At 46.1% G+C, this 16202-nt stretch overlaps 1 protein-coding gene across 1 annotated transcript in view; it reads right to left on the bottom strand.

Annotated features, from left to right (window-relative positions):
• LOC124621805 (polyamine-transporting ATPase 13A3-like) overlaps positions 1-16202 on the bottom strand; it is a 376394-nt gene that overhangs the window by 125305 nt on the left and 234887 nt on the right. The window contains exons 3-4 of the mRNA XM_047147242.1: positions 15785-15952; positions 152-222 (exon numbers count right to left, since the gene is read on the bottom strand). Of these exons, the coding sequence (XP_047003198.1) occupies positions 152-222; positions 15785-15952 (239 nt within the window). The remainder of the gene's footprint in view (positions 1-151; positions 223-15784; positions 15953-16202) is intronic.

The following is a 16202-nucleotide window of genomic DNA, read 5'->3' as shown; positions in this document are numbered from 1 at the left end:
AAACTTAAATGTGAGTCACTTTGACCGAAGTTATTATTTACCTTTTCAAAATCAAAATAATTTCCAAGCAAAAGTTAACTCACTGATGCAGATAGAACAACACAAACAAAATAAACAACTACATAAAAACATGTTACACGTCTTTACGTACCTCACAGCCTCAGCAGAAATAGTTTTGAAGGTCCTTATATGGTACATTTTGTACTTTCCTTGGTAATTTTCCTGAAATAGAAAGAGGAAGCTATAAATTACTGTGTTCTATATTCACGTTGATAAAGGTTGTAACAGAAATAGGCTTCAGGATACAGATAGACAGCAATAATACTGTAGGAAACATGCTACATCTTGTTTTCACAAACCGTTGTATTATTTTTGTCATAGACCAAAACACTGCGAAACATAGTTTCAGAACATCACACCACTTCTGCTGAATTTCCCCGTCGCCGCAACAGCCACAGGTAGCTATAATTTACTGAACTTGTTTTCTGGCGCCACTTACAAGCATATATATACTTGGAAAAACGCTTGACACAAGGCTGTCTGCTAATACTTTCATTACGACCGGTTTCAGTTCCAAGGCCGAGCGAGGTGGCGCAGTGGTTAGCACACTGGACTCGCATTCGGGAGGACGACGGTTCAATCCCGTCTCCAGCCCTCTTGATTTAGGTTTTCCGTGATTTCCCTAAATCGTTTCAGGCAAATGCCGGGATGGTTCCTTTGAAAGGACACGGCCGATTTCCTTCCCAATCCTTCCCTAACCCGAGCTTGCGCTCCGTCGCTAATGACCTCGTTGTCGACGGGACGTTAAACACTAACCACCACCACCACTCAGTTCCAAGATGCTACTCCAGGCGGGAGTAAAACGAATGTGCGCAACGGAGAATAATAAACGCTAAAATGAAGATTTGGCCCTGTCTGACTACCCCGTGAAGCAGATCCTAGGATCTATTCTACAAATTACAATCTAAACTTAAATGAACGATGAAGGCAACTAATCCTACTAAATGATAAACGTTGTTACTGCTTATATATTTATTGTAGATTTAAAAAACCTTTATATTACAAAGTTTACATTTCCTAAGTAAAATTACTAATCAATTATATCAATAACGCGAAATGACTGACATCATCTACGTACCAATCACTAGGAAACACTACTTTCAAAGATGATCTACGGTGGTGTGGAGCCTCAGTGGAAATAAACAAACGTGATCACAGCTGTTTAGCTTTTATAACCCTAATAAGCCGAAGCAATTTGCGATATCACCGTATGTACTGCGTCCGGTGGGTCGAAGTGATGGTTCTCGTACTCGTCTGCGACGATGGAAGAACTCCAGCCACAAATAAAGGCTTTCAAACACTAGGACGGCAGAAGGCGGTCCTCTGACTAATATACTCTAATGTTGTCTTCTCCCCTCTGTGTTCTACAGACGAGAAACGCGAACTCTCAGCCACAAAGACGGAGTTCAGATAACGTCTCAACGCAAGTATAAGCAGAGGAAGTGTTCTCAGTTACTGAACGCTGCATACTCAACGACGACTTCCAGCCCAGAGGTGAAGTCCAGACTCGTATAGGTTCGTAACAGTACAGTGCCTAACTGTTCTAAATATAAACTCTTCTGAGAGCAAAGACAGCAAGTCCGTCTGTACCAACAAAGCTGATATCGAGCGACCGTCACACACGGGCGCTCACTACGGAAGACATCGTCTCTCCACCGCTGGCTTCCCAGCAAGGCTCAGCTCCCGACCACCGTAATTCCGAAAACGAATCATATTCCAGAAACCACGGAATATTCTCCCTCTCTACAGATTCTTCCGAACGCCGACCACCCATATTTTAGTCCTTTGTCGTCCGGCGCGGAAAGTTTGCGAGGAAAAACCTATACTGGTACAATGGTACGCCTCTGAGTAAAAATCCTTGGAAATAATCCAGCCTGCGTGGTTTCCAGGGTGCCTCTTCTTCTTTCATCTCACCTGCGTCCAAGATTTGCAAAGTTCGGAAGTATTATCTGGTTATCCTTCCCGTCCGGCTACAATAGCGGCCGGCCGTCACCCTATTGTGCTCTAGAATTCAGGTGCCACGACGTCCGTCTAGCTACTTCCTGTGTTTAAGCAGGACCAACACCTGTGGGGGCCTTCCACCCAGAGCTTGGTTCAAATGGCTCTGAGCACATGCGACTTAACTTCTGAGGTCATCAGTCGCCTAGAATTTAGAACTAATTAAACCTAACTAACCTAAGGATATCACACACATCCATGCCCGAGGCAGGATTGGAACCTGCGACCGTAGCGGTCGCTCGGTTCCAGACTGTAGCGCCGAGAACCGCACGGCCACTAAACCGGCCCACCCAGAGCTTGAGTTCTGCCTGCCGCTTCATCTCCACTGTCGTTCCAAACTCTACTAGTATAATAAAGACACTCCGTCACCTTTCATGCAATAAGCGTTAACAATTATTTACAAGGCGTACGTAACGAAGTCAGTCTCCTTTATATATTCGTATATACGATGTACAACCTATCACATGATACCTAATTGTGTTTGTATATCACGGCAAAATATGTGGATGGGTTCTTGTAAGGTGTCAAATTATAGGCACCTTACACAGTGACTGCCCACCCTCACGGTAAGAAATATTACAATCACATCACATGTAATACATATATTTACATGTGAAGAATAACTTGAACAAAGCCAAAATGTGCAAAACAATGATTATAAGTTTTCAGTACTTAAACAATGCGGCTCGACAGACTCGTATCGTTCGCCACAGATCGAGACACATCACATTAATACGGGAAACTTACGATGAGGTGAGAAAAGCCATGGAATACCTGCTAATATCGTGTAGGACGTACTTTTGCCCGGTAAGACACGATGGAGAGGCTTGTGTTCCCGACAGACCCAGCCAGTGGCTGGAAACTGTCCAAGATGATGATGATGAGAAGTGAGGTAAGAATAATTAAATGGATGTTAGCAGCGGTAATTACCCAGACTTGGAGAGACTTGCACATTGTAGTCTAGCATAGAGAGCTGCATTCAGTCAGTGTTCCAACTTGAAATCTGCCTATTCATTCGGCACTTTCATTTCTTCACATTACATTTCGTTTTTGGCGGATCGCGGAATTTATCCTTGCAATATTTAACGCGCATATATTACGATCAGTACTGATTAATCGATATAAGCGATGTGAGCGAACGCTTCGCACGTTTGCTGTAGCGATTTCACGTATTTGGGAGTCCGTTTCGATCAATGGGAAGTTTTCACGAGTTAGAAGCGATGAGGCTGGTCCTTGTTTGAAAGAGTATCCACTAATATATTCTCGTGTGGAGGACACCTGTCCTGCGTTACTTTGTCTGGCACCAATTTGTACCGGTGTGAAGATTCTACAATGCATAAGGAATTGAGCGAAGTCATTTCAGTTACTTACCGTATTTCCCTGTAGCCTCTTCTTTTAGTTTTCAACCCTGAGGTTGGTTTGCAGCAGAGCGCCATTCTTCTCTTCTGTCTGCCTTCCTCTTCATTTCCACGTATGTGTTACATCCAGCGTCATTCATGATCTGTTGCATGTATGACATCCTTGGTCGCCCCCGCCGATTCCTTCCCTCAATAGCTCCTTCTGCTGTTGTTCCAATGGTGTTGTTGTGTCTTAGGATGTGCCCTACAAGTTTGTCTCTCCTTGTTTGGATGTGCCTCCACAGAGATCTGGTTTCCCGTACGCTTCTAAGCACCTCTTCATTTGTTACTTTGTCCCTCCAGCTGATCTTCATCATCCTTCTATAGCACCACATCTCCAGGGCCTCTAGCCGTCTTCTCTTCCAGTTGTCCAAGTTTCACATCCGTATAGGGCCACACTCCAAACGAAACCTTCCATGATACGTTTCCTTATTTTCAGACTGATGTTACTGGTGAGTGAGTTTCTTCTCCGATTAAATGCAATTTTGGCCTTTTGTATTCAGGTTGAATTTCTTTCCGGCTTCTGCCATCTCTTGTGATTTTGCTTCCCAGGTGAGTAAATTCCCCTATCACTTCCAGCTCCTCTCTTCCAATTCTCATTCTCAGAGGTTCATATTCTGCTCCTGTACTGCATACCATCACTTTAGTCTTTTTCTTGTTTATTCTCAATGGTTCAAATGGCTCTGAGCACTATGAGACTTAACTTCTGAGGTAATCAGTCCCCTAGAACTTATAACTACTTAAACCTAAGTAACCGAAGGACATCACAAACATCCATGCCCGAGGCAGGACTCGAACCTGCGACCGTAGCGGTCGCGCGGTTCCAGACTGTAGCGCCTAGAAGCGCTCGGCCACCCCGGCCGGCTGAAAGAGAATCCACGAATATATTCTCGTGTGGAGGACACCTGTCCTGTGTTACAGTTTGTCTGGTGCCCATCTGTGCCGGTGTGCATATTCTACAATGAATAAGGAATTGAGCGAAGTCATTTCAGTTACGTACCGTATTTATCTGTAGCGTCTGTTACAGCGCAGTAGGTATCGTGAAGTACTTTTTCGAATAGTAGCTGCACGAATACAGCAAAAATGTCACATTGCTGCGTGATAGGAGCTGCCGGGCCGTCACGCAATAGTCGTCGTGGCTTCCTATCATAGCTTACAGGAAGGTAACGGCTGCTCGCATATCGCCTGGCTGCACGTGCCGTTATCTACCCCGTGGTGACAGCAGAAAGTGCCTCATTTGCCATTTGAGTCAACATGGAAAGGCCGACCGTAGGTAAGAGTGCACGTAAAAAATGCGTACACACTCGCGAGCGATGTTGGTGTGGTTATTGTAAACTGAAAGTGTCGAGCAGCACTAACTTGCATATTTAGTATGGGAGATATTCGGAATTAGCTCATAGGAAGATCCAAGTATCGGCTATTGTAGAAGATGCCGTTACAGGTACAGGGATTATATCACAGAAGAACAACCCATCAAAACGTGGTAGGACAGTTTCATGAGTTTGTCACTGCACAGGAAACACTTATTAGACAAACAAATTCAACTAATCCTAAATGTCACTTAGACTGTTGGTGTTCGGAAATCAGTTATGACAAGAGAAATGGGAGATATGATACTGCGTGAAGAGTTTGACAGAGCACTGAAAGACCTGAGTCGAAACAAGGCCCCTGGAGTAGACAATATTCCATTGGAACTACTGACGGCCGTGGGAGAGCCAGTCCTGACAAAACTCTACCATCTGGTGAGCAAGATGTATGAAACAGGCGAAATACCCTCAGACTTCAAGAAGAATATAATAATTCCAATCCCAAAGAAAGCAGGTGTTGACAGATGTGAAAATTACCGAACTATCAGTTTAATAAGCCACGGCTGCAAAATACTAACACGAATTCTTTACAGACGAATGGAAAAACTAGTAGAAGCCAACCTTGGGGAAGATCAGTTTGGATCCCGTAGAAACACTGGAACACGTGAGGCAATACTGACCTTACGACTTATCTTAGAAGAAAGATTAAGGAAAGGCAAACCTACGTTTCTAGCATTTGTAGACTTAGAGAAAGCTTTTGACAATGTTGACTGGAATACTCTCTTTCAAATTCTAAAGGTGGCAGGGGTAAAATACAGGGAGCGAAAGGCTATTTACAATTTGTACAGAAACCAGATGGCAGTTATAAGAGTCGAGGGACATGAAAGGGAAGCAGTGGTTGGGAAGGGAGTAGCCTCTCCCCGATGTTGTTCAATCTGTATATTGAGCAAGCAGTAAAGGAAACAAAAGAAAAATTCGGAGAAGGTATTAAAATTCATGGAGAAGAAATAAAAACTTTGAGGTTCGCCGATGACATTGTAATTCTGTCAGAGACAGCAAAGGACTCGGAAGAGCAGTTGAATGGAATGGACAGTGTCTTGAAAGGAGGATATAAGATGAACATCAACAAAAGCAAAACAAGGATAATGGAATGTAGTCTAATTAAGTCGGGTGATGCTGAGGGAATTAGGTTAGGAAACGAGGCACTTAAAGTAGTAAAGGAGTTTTGCTATTTGGGGAGCAAAATAACTGATGATGGTCGAAGTAGAGAGGATATAAAATGTAGGCTGGCAATGGCAAGGAAAGCGTTTCTGAAGAAGAGAAATTTGTTAACGTCCAGTATTGATTTAAGTGTCAGGAAGTCATTTCTGAAAGTATTCGTATGGAGTGTAGCCATGTATGGAAGTGAAACATGGACGATAAATAGTTTGGACAAGAAGAGAATAGAAGCTTTCGAAATGTGGTGCTACAGAAGAATGCTGAAGATTAGATGGGTAGATCACATAACTAATGAGGAAGTATTGAATAGGATTGGGGAGAAGAGAAGTTTGTGGCACAACTTGACCAGAAGAAGGGATCGGTTGGTAGGACATGTTCTGAGGCATCAAGGGATCACCAATTTAGTATTGGAGGGCAGCGTGGAGGGTAAAAATCGTAGAGGGAGACCAAGAGATGAATACACTAAGCAGATTCAGAAGGATGTAGGTTGCAGTAGGTACTGGGAGATGAAAAAGCTTGCACAGGATAGAGTAGCATGGAGAGCTGCATCAAACCAGTCTCAGGACTGAAGACCACAACAACAACAACAAGAACAGTCCGCAGCTCGTGGTCGTGCGGTAGCGTTCTCGCTTCCCGCGCCCGGGTTCCCGGGTTCGATTCCCGGCGGTGTCAGGCATTTTCTCTGCCTCGTGATGACTGGGTGTTGTGTGATGTCCTTAGGTTAGTTAGGTTTAAGTAGTTCTAAGTTCTAGGGGACTGATGACCATAGCTGTTAAGTCCCATAGTGCTCAGAGCCATTTGACAAGAACAAATTCACAGCAGTACTTTGATTGCTGCTGCTTCGAAACCACGCACGATAAGAACAAATCCAACACGCCACTTAGACTGTCGCTGCTCGAAAACCACTTATGCAAGAACAAATCCACGACGTTACTTGGACACATTTCTATTGCGTTCATGACAAAAAAGACATCTGCGACGTAACTTTCATTGTTCTAAACAAGGCTGCTGTCGGTACGTGGAGCAGCGCAGCAAGACTTTGCTGGCTGATGCAATATTTATATGAGAATAAGCGGACTTGATAGTTAACCAGTAAATTATACTCGGAAAAAGCCACGACATGAAGCTCTCTTGCCGGCCGCGGTGGTCTCGCGGTTCTAGGCGCGCAGTCCGGAACCGTGGGACTGCAACGGTCGCAGGTTCGAATCCTGCCTCGGGCATGGATGTGTGTGATGTCCTTACGTTAGCTGCGTTTAAGTAGTTCTAAGTTCTAGGGGACTGATAACCACAGCAGTTGAGTCCCATAGTGCTCAGAGCCATTTGAACCATTTTTTTTTTGAAGCTCTCTTATAGTATTTACTATGACCGGTGTAGATCACTGACCATCCTCACGATAAGAAAGATTACAAGCACAACATAACATGTCATAGATGACTCCATGTATGAAGAATAACATGAACATACACTTAGATGACAAAAGTCATGGGATAGCGATATGCACGTATACTTATGGCGGTAGCATCGCGTACTCAAGGTATAAAAGGGCAGTGTATTGGCGGAGCTGTCATTTGTACTCAGGTGATTCGTGTAGAAAGACGTCCGACATGATTATGGCCGGGCGACGGGAACTAACAGGCTTCCAAAGCGGAATGGTTAAGCTACTCACGTATGACATTCCGTTTCGGAAACCGTTACGGAATTCAATGTTCTAAGACCCACAGTGACAAGAGTGTGCCGAGAAAGCCAAATTTCAGGCGTTACCTCTCACCATGGACAACGCAGTGGCCTGCGGTCTTCTCATAATGACCGAGAGCAGCGGTGTTAGCATGGGGTTGACAGTGTTAACACTCAAGGTATTACGTTAAATAACCACCGAAACCAATGTGGGACATACGACCAACTTATCCGTTAGGACAGTGCGGCGGCATTTGACGACAATGGGCTACGGCAGCAGATGGCCGAAGCAAAGGCCTTTGCTGACAGCACGGCGTCGCCTGCAGCGCCTCTCGTGGGCGGACCGTAGACTACCGGAAAACCGTGAGTGGTCGGGTGAATCCCTGTTTCAGCAAGAGCTGATGGTAGGGTCCGAGTGTGGTGCAAACCGCACGAAGCCATGGACCCAGGTTGTCAACTGTCACTGGGCAAGCTGGCGGTGACTCTATGGTAGTGAGGGCTGTGTTTACATGGAATGGACTGGGTCCTCTCGTCCAACTGAACCGATCATTGCCTGGAAATAGTTATGCTCGGATGCTTGGAGACCATTTTCAGCCATTTATGGGCTTTATATTCCCAAACAACGATGGATTTTTTATGGATGACTATGCGCCATATCACTGGGCTCCAGTTCTCCGCAATTGGTTTGAAGAAGATTCTGGACAATTCGAGCGAAAGATCCTGCCACCCAGATCGCCCAACATGAATTCCATCGAACATGTATGGTACTTAATTGCGAGTTCATTTAGTGTACAAAATACTGCACCGGCAACACTTTCGCAATTATGGACGGCTGTAGAGGCAAAATGAGTCAGTATTTCTGCAGGGGACCTCCAATGACTTCTTGAGTCCGTGCCACGTCGAGTTGCTGCACTACACTCACTTCTACTCATTAAAATTGTAACGACAGAAAGGACAGCAAATAATGAAATTTTAGTTATTGTTCCTAATAGTACCAAATTTTTTCAGTGAGTGAGGGATCTCGAGAAGGTGCTAACCGTCGAGGTAGGTCAGTACAGCACAGGCGACAGGCCGTTTGCGTTATTTAGTTGAAAGATAATGCCACAGAGGCCTCGAAAACAGGCCACAGTTACGGCCTTAACACCTCAGAAATGTAGGAACTGCCGACCAAATTACCGACTGAGCGAAGTGGTTGAGTGGTTAGCACACTGGACTCGCATTCGGGAGGACGACAGCGCAAGCACGCTTCAGTTCATCCTGATTTAGGTTTTCGTAATTTCCGTAAATCGTTTCAGGTAAATGCTGGGATGGTTCCTTTGAAAGGGGACGACCGATGTCTTTCCTCATCCTTCCCAAATTACCGTCTGTGGGAACCGGAAATGATCGAATTGTCTACCTAATGGCTCTGCCTAGCATCACCCCAGATTCTGTATCAGTGTGACGACGATGAATGCAATCTATGTGCGCTATCCTCGGAGTCTCCGTACATGGCTACGACCATCGTGGTGCTGTATGCGGAATCAGCACTCTTCTGCAAAAGCGACATGGTCCTACTCTTGTGTCAAATACTGACGTAGCGCTATCTCTCCGTGATGCTCCAACCGGCGGTGCACTGACCGACCCTTGTGCAAGGATACTCGCCTCGCTGCAAACAAGTCTACTTCGTGATTCATGGGACGTCGCATAGCCCAATAGCCCCGCATGGCCATGCAAACAACGCTGGGCGCTAGGCATGTGGTTCTATTGAGAACCTGCAGGGCGTTGAGTATGACCGCCTTGAACTCATTGATTCCATATTCGTATGGTCGTTGTGACGCCTTGATCAGTGCGAGAAGCAATACCGCGGCACCATAAACAACAGTCTCTAAGGGCCATGCCCAGCCGTTGTGGAAATCCGACAAGTGCAGGTAGACGCTCCTCTTCCTTAAATAATGTATAAAAGAATGGTTCAAATGGCTCTAAGCACTATGGGACTTAACATCTGAGGTCATCAGTCCCCTAGACTTAGAACTACTTGAACCTGACTAACCAAAGGACGTCACACACATCCATGCCCGAGGCAGGATTCGAAACTGTGAATGTAGCAGCAGCGCGGTTCCGGACTGAAGGGCCTAGAACCGTTCGACCACAACGGCCGGCTGTATATAAAAGAATCTTCTTACCTCCAACCAACAACCAAATGCACTTCCTCTATAAGAAGCCTGTTGCATAATCTTTCCTTATGAATAGAATACACAGTGTCCTAGGAGGTATGGTCAGTATACAGGGATTTGACAGGGACGACAATTTGAAACTTCGTACAGACATACGCCCAATTCCGATTGGGTTCAGAGATAGAACACTTTTAATATACATTGTTATTTATTCTAAAAACAAAAGGGACGCACCACAAAGAAATTATCCGAATGGGACGGAAATCGTCAGACGTGATGAACATGTTCAGACAAACAAATGATTGCAATTTCGGAAAAAATGAATGATTAATTCAAAAGAAAGAGCTTTACGAACTGAAAAAGTCAATAACGCGTTGGTCGACCTCTGATCCTTATGCAACCAATTATTCAGATTGGCATTCACTGAGAGACCTGATAGATGTCCCTCTCAGGGATATCGTGCGAAATTCTGTCCAACTGGCGGGTTCGATCGTCAAAATCACTATCTGCTTTAGGGCCCTGCCCATAATGCTCAAAACGTTTTCGGTTAGGGAGCGGTCCGGTGACCTTGCTGCCCAAGTTAGGGTTTGGCAAGTAAGAGGGCAAGCAGTAGAAATGGTCGCCGTGTGGAGGCGGGAATTAGGTTGCTGAAATTTAAGTCCAGGATGGCTTGTCATGAAGGGCAACAAAATGGGAGCGCAGAACCTCGTCGACGTACCGTTGTGCTGTAAGGGTCCCGCGGATGAAAACTTAAAGGGTCCTGTTATGAAAAAGAAGTTGCCCTTCTCGCCATCATTTCTACACTCATGCTCATAAATTAAGGATAATTGCAGAATGTGGTGCCACACAACGTGGTACTACACAAAACTGCCGCTAATAGCATAGGCACATAGGGAACACACACGATACAGATCTGTAACTCCACGGTATTGGTGATAAGGTGAGAAAACCGTCCCGAAACACATGTGCTACAAAATGCCACTGTTTCCTGCGCATGTACCCCGACATCAATATCGGATATGATCAACTTGCACACGTACACAGGCCGCACAACACGTTGGCATACTCTGGATCACGTGGTCGAGCAGCTGCTGGGATATAGCCTCGCATTCTTGCACCAGTGCCTGTCGGAGCTCCTGAAGTGTCGTAGGGGTTTGAAGACGTGCAGCGATACGACGACCGAGAACATCCCAGACATGCTCGATGGGGTTTAGGTCTGGAGGACAGGCAGGCCACTCCATTCGCCTGATATGTTCTGTTTCTAGGTACTCCTCCACGATGACAGCTCAGTGGGGCCGTTCTTTATCATCCATCAGGAGGAAGGTGGGACCCACTGCACCCCCGAAAAAGCGGCCGTACTGGTGCAAAATGACTTTCCGATACACCTGACCTGTTACAGTTCCTCTGTCAAAGACACGCAGGGGTGTACGTGCAACAATCATAATCACACCGAACACCATCAAACCACGACCTCCATACAGGTCTCTTTCAAGGACTTTAAAGGGTTGGTATCTGGTTCCTGGTTCACGCCAGATGAAAACCCGGCGAGAATCACTGTTCAGACTATACCTGGACTCGTCCGTGAACATAACCTCGGACCACTGTTCTAATGACCATCTACTGTGTTCTTGACACCACGCCTTACGGGCTCTCCTGTGACTAGGGGTCAGTGGAATGCACCTTGCAGGTCTCCGGGCGAATACAGTCGTCTGTAGACTGTGTGGCTGGAGACAACTGTACCAGTGGCTACGGTAAGGTCCCGAGCAAGGCTACCTGCAGTATTCCGTGGCCGTCTGCGGGCACTGATGGTGAGATATCGATCTTCTTGTGTTGTTGTACACTGTGGACGTCCCGTAATGTAGCGCCTGGACACGTTTCCTGTCTGCTGGAATCGTTGCCGTAATCTCGAGATCACACTTTGTGGCACACGGAGGGTCCGTGCTACGACCAGCTGTGTTTGACCAGCCTCCAGTCGCCCTAGTATTCTACCCCTCATAACGTCATCAATATGTGTTCTCTGAGCCAATTTCAGCACACAATCTGCATTAGCACGTCTGAAAATGTCTGCACACTTACTCGCTGCACAGTACTCTGACATGCACCAACACACCTCTGTGTATGTGGACTGCTGCCAGTGCCACCGTGCGACGACCGCAGGTCAGATGCACCGCATGGTCATACCTCGAGGTGATTTGAACATGCAAACCGCCCACCAGAGCGTTGTTACACCATGTATCAGCATTATCCTTAATTTATGAGCATGAGTGTAGTTGCAGGACTGTATGGCGGGCGACAGTCAGGATAGTATTCTGGTATTCCATCGGTGTCCGGGACGCCCCAGACAAGTCTTCGCTGGTCATTGAGGCTCCATTCGAAGCTTCACTACGAAAATTCTACTGCAGACAACGAGATTCCAGGCCGAAGATGTTTCTGCAAAACCCCAGACAACGGGGGGGATGCCAACCTGACCATCGCCCAGTCTGGTTTACGCATGCGCAACAGTTAGTAAACATTACAGCATGCGTTTTAGCAAGCATCAATTCAAAAACATGCATTTTTGGCATATTCACCTCCAAACATTACCGCACACGTCACATTACAGATGTGCAATTCACAATAGATGTTCGAATATCCCACATTTAACTTCAAAGCATTTGTGCACTCTTGAAAGAGCATGTATTGTTTGTCTGAGTGCCTCTTCACGTTTCCTAATGAGAACAGCACTGCCATTAGGCGACGAAGCATTATCTCTCACGTTCAGTTTTCGTTGGTCACCTTAGTTCTCATGCTAGACAGTTAAAAGTACATTGCAGTCCGCATGGCCAAAGGAACGCTCTCAAGGTGGTCAACATATGAATTTAAAAAAATGCAAGTAATTCTGTTCCGTCATTCGCTCTTCTAAAATGACTAGGCCTGTCACCATGTTACCCTCCATGCCGCAGCGAACACTGATCAAAAACGAACTTTTAAACTGGTTTCGTCTGCAGCATGTGGATTTTCCTGCGACCATCTATGATTACTACGTGTATTGTTGATCCCATTTTGTGTAAATGATTTCGTGAGTGAATAATATCAAAAAATGTTCAAATGTGTGTGAAATCTTATAGGACTTAACTGCTAAGGTCATCAGTCCCTAAGCTTACACACTACTTAACCTAAATTATCGTAAGGACAAACACACACACACCCATGCCCAAGGGAGGACTCGAACATCCGCCGGGACCAGCCGCACAGTCCAAGACTGCAGCTCCTTAGACCGCTCGGCTAATCCCGCGCGGCTGAATAATATCAATGAAAGCAAATGGAAATTGTCATAACCACTGACAAAATTTCAGTCGTGCAGCACTGTCGCCAGTGAGAAGATTGGGGACACGCTGTATGTGAAATGGTTTCAATTTTTCCGTATGCTATGTTCGTAATTCTAGTGTTAGTGGGACATACGCGTGGTGAGCTGGTAGTAGGATTACACTGCACCATTATAGCAATGTGTTATGTCGTGGCACAGATTGTTGAACTACACGTTCAGAAGGAAAACTGGAACTTGGAAGAATACCTGTTTCGCACAGTGGGCTGAAACCTCTGGTAAACATTCTGCGCTAAGGAATTCGTGTCAGAAGTTGCCGACAGTATTCTTAAACACCAGAAGGAGGCATACTACATCTGCATAGTTTTCATTGATTGTAGATGAGCGGCATTGTCCTCATAGCGTGTACAATCACAGTTACCAAATGCTTCTCTCTGATGCGCTTTCAATTCCTCGCACTACCTTGATCACAACATACCATGGACAACTGCGCTTTCAAGAGGCTAGTTTAATGGCGGAAAGATATCCCGAGGAAAGAGGTTGAGAGCAATGTGGTAGGTTGGGTTAGAATAAAATGTCAGAGGGTGGCTAAGACATACACACACATGCGCTCTAGTAGCGCAAAAACAAATGTACGTTTCTGTGTTCTATCTCAGAAACCATTCGGAATAATGCATACGTCCATATGAAGCTTTTTTTTGTGTGCATCAAATGGACTTTTATTGCATCAAATGGATACTGAACATTCCACCTAGGACACTCTGCAAATGACGGTATTCCTACCTACTTTGTGAAATTGGACTGAAATGATAATCGTTCGCATGTTTAAGTAAGTGGTACACGTGAAGTCAGGTTTACGCTTGTTATACACTGAAATGACAAAAATCGTGCGATACCTCCTAATATCGGATCGGACCTACTTTCTCTCGACGTGGCATGAAATCAACAAGTCTGCACATATATTGAGCCGTGCTGCCATAACTGCAGAAGCGTTGGCGGAAGACGATTTTGTGACCGAACTCACCTCTCGATTGTGTCCCACAAATGTTCGATGGGATTCAGGCTGGGCGATCTGGGTGGCCAAATCATTCGCTCGAACTGTCCAGAATGTTCTCCAAACAAATCGTGAACAGTGGTGGCCCAGTGACATGCCGTATCGTTGTTTGGAAACGCAAAGTCCTTAAATGGCTGCAAACGGTCGCCTAAGGTCCAATAGACATGGTCACGATCCCAGGAGAGGCTCAAAAATGGCTCTGAGCATTATGGGACAACTTCTGAGGTCATTAGTCCCCTAGAACGTAGAACTAGTTAAACCTAACTAACCTAAGGACATCACACACATCCATGCCCGAGGCAGGATTCGAACCTGCGATCGTAGCGGTCTCGCGGTTCCAGACTGCAGCGCCTAGAACCGCATGGCCACGTCGGCCGGCCCAGGAGAGGCGCTACAGGCGATGTTGTGCTGTTTGCATCTGCTGCCAAAGTCCATTAATGCCAAATTTCGCCCCACTGTCCTAACGGATACGTTCTTCGTGCATCACGGATTGATTTCTGCCGTTATTTCACGCAGTGTTGCTTGTCTGTTAGCACTGACAACTACAATCGAACGCCCCTCCTCTCGGTCGTTAAGTAAAGGCCGTCGGTCACTGCATTGTCAGAGGTGAGAAATAATGGCTGAAATTTGGTATTGTCGGCTCACTGTTGACACTGTGGATTTTGAAATATTGAATTCACTAACAATGTAGTATCATGGCCACAGATACCACTACAACGCCGCGCCAACACAAGGTTGGCAGCCCGTCGTCGGCCGAGCACAGCGCACTCTAGCGGGCTGTGCAGCTCGACGGAACTGGAGTGTGCCTCGTTCACTTCTTAGCTACATTTCAACCTAGGCAGACGTACTTTCATACTCGGCCCTCAGCCAGTTCTGTAATGTTTGCGTTTGTTTTCTGAGGACGGCCCATCAGGCATAGTCCCTGAGAATAAGTTGTATTAGTTCATGGTATTCCATGTTACGAGATTGTCAGTTCATAGCCGCAGCTGCAGCCCTACAAACTACTGAAGATAAGTAATTTTCATTGTACTAAGTGTTTCTTGAATAATAATCCTTCTCTCTAACAGTCTGCCATACCGCATATTATTGCAACCTGGGCTCCTTCAGCTCCTATCACCTCGGCCTCCTACTTATTTGCATTTAGTAACGAGCTGAAAACACCTACACGTTTTGTGCCTCTAAACAGTGAGACACAATAAACAATTTGCGAAATGGAATGTCCCATGGGTTTGCTCCAACTACCAATCTGCATTCAAAGTCTAGACGCCGCTTCTCACCGTGCCACCCTTCCGACCAGAAGTAAACTGCTCTGAAAACTCTTGTCTTCGCGTGCATTTCGCCTGAGTACAAAAGAGAGGTCTGGCAATGCACTGCCCTTTATACCTACTGTACGCGATACTACTGCCAACTGTGTATCTGCATATCGTTATCCCATGACTTTTGTTACCTCAGTGTAGGCTGCCTTCATGGTGCTGCAATTTCAATAGACAGGAGGGTAGAAAATGTAGCCTTGTGAGATGGGATGAATGTTTTTGAAACACCCTGTACGACTTCCTTCAGATTCTCAAAAGCCTTTACCGTAATTCACACAAAACAGCAGAGGGGGCGGCGGTACTCACCACGCAGAGCAGTTTCTGCGCGTCGCGCAGGCTGCAGGGGCAGTGGGTGAGGTAGAGCAGCATCCGCGGGAACCAGTGGCACACGAGCCGCAGCAGGCCCGCCGTCGCTAGGAAGCCCAGCCACGCTAGACACTGGCGGCCCGCGCTCAGCCGGTACCCGTACACCTCCTGCAACAACACAAAAATGGTTCAAATGGCTCTGAGCACTATGGGGCTTAACATCTGAGGTCATCAGTCCCCTAGAACTTAGAACTACTTAAACCTAAGGACATCACACACATCCATGCCCGAGGAAGGATTCGAACCTGCGACCGTAGCAGCAGGGCGGTTCCGGCCTCAAGCGCCTAGGCCGGCAACACAACACATCACGCACGTCACACAATCGTGTCACAAGTGGCATAAAAAAGTAAACTCTTCT

The sequence above is a fragment of the Schistocerca americana genome, chromosome 7, assembly GCF_021461395.2.
Source record: "Schistocerca americana isolate TAMUIC-IGC-003095 chromosome 7, iqSchAmer2.1, whole genome shotgun sequence".
In the NCBI taxonomy this organism is placed as follows: domain Eukaryota; kingdom Metazoa; phylum Arthropoda; class Insecta; order Orthoptera; family Acrididae; genus Schistocerca; species Schistocerca americana.
The sequence above is the reverse complement of the archived record's forward strand: the minus strand, read 5'-3'. Positions and strand labels throughout refer to the sequence as shown.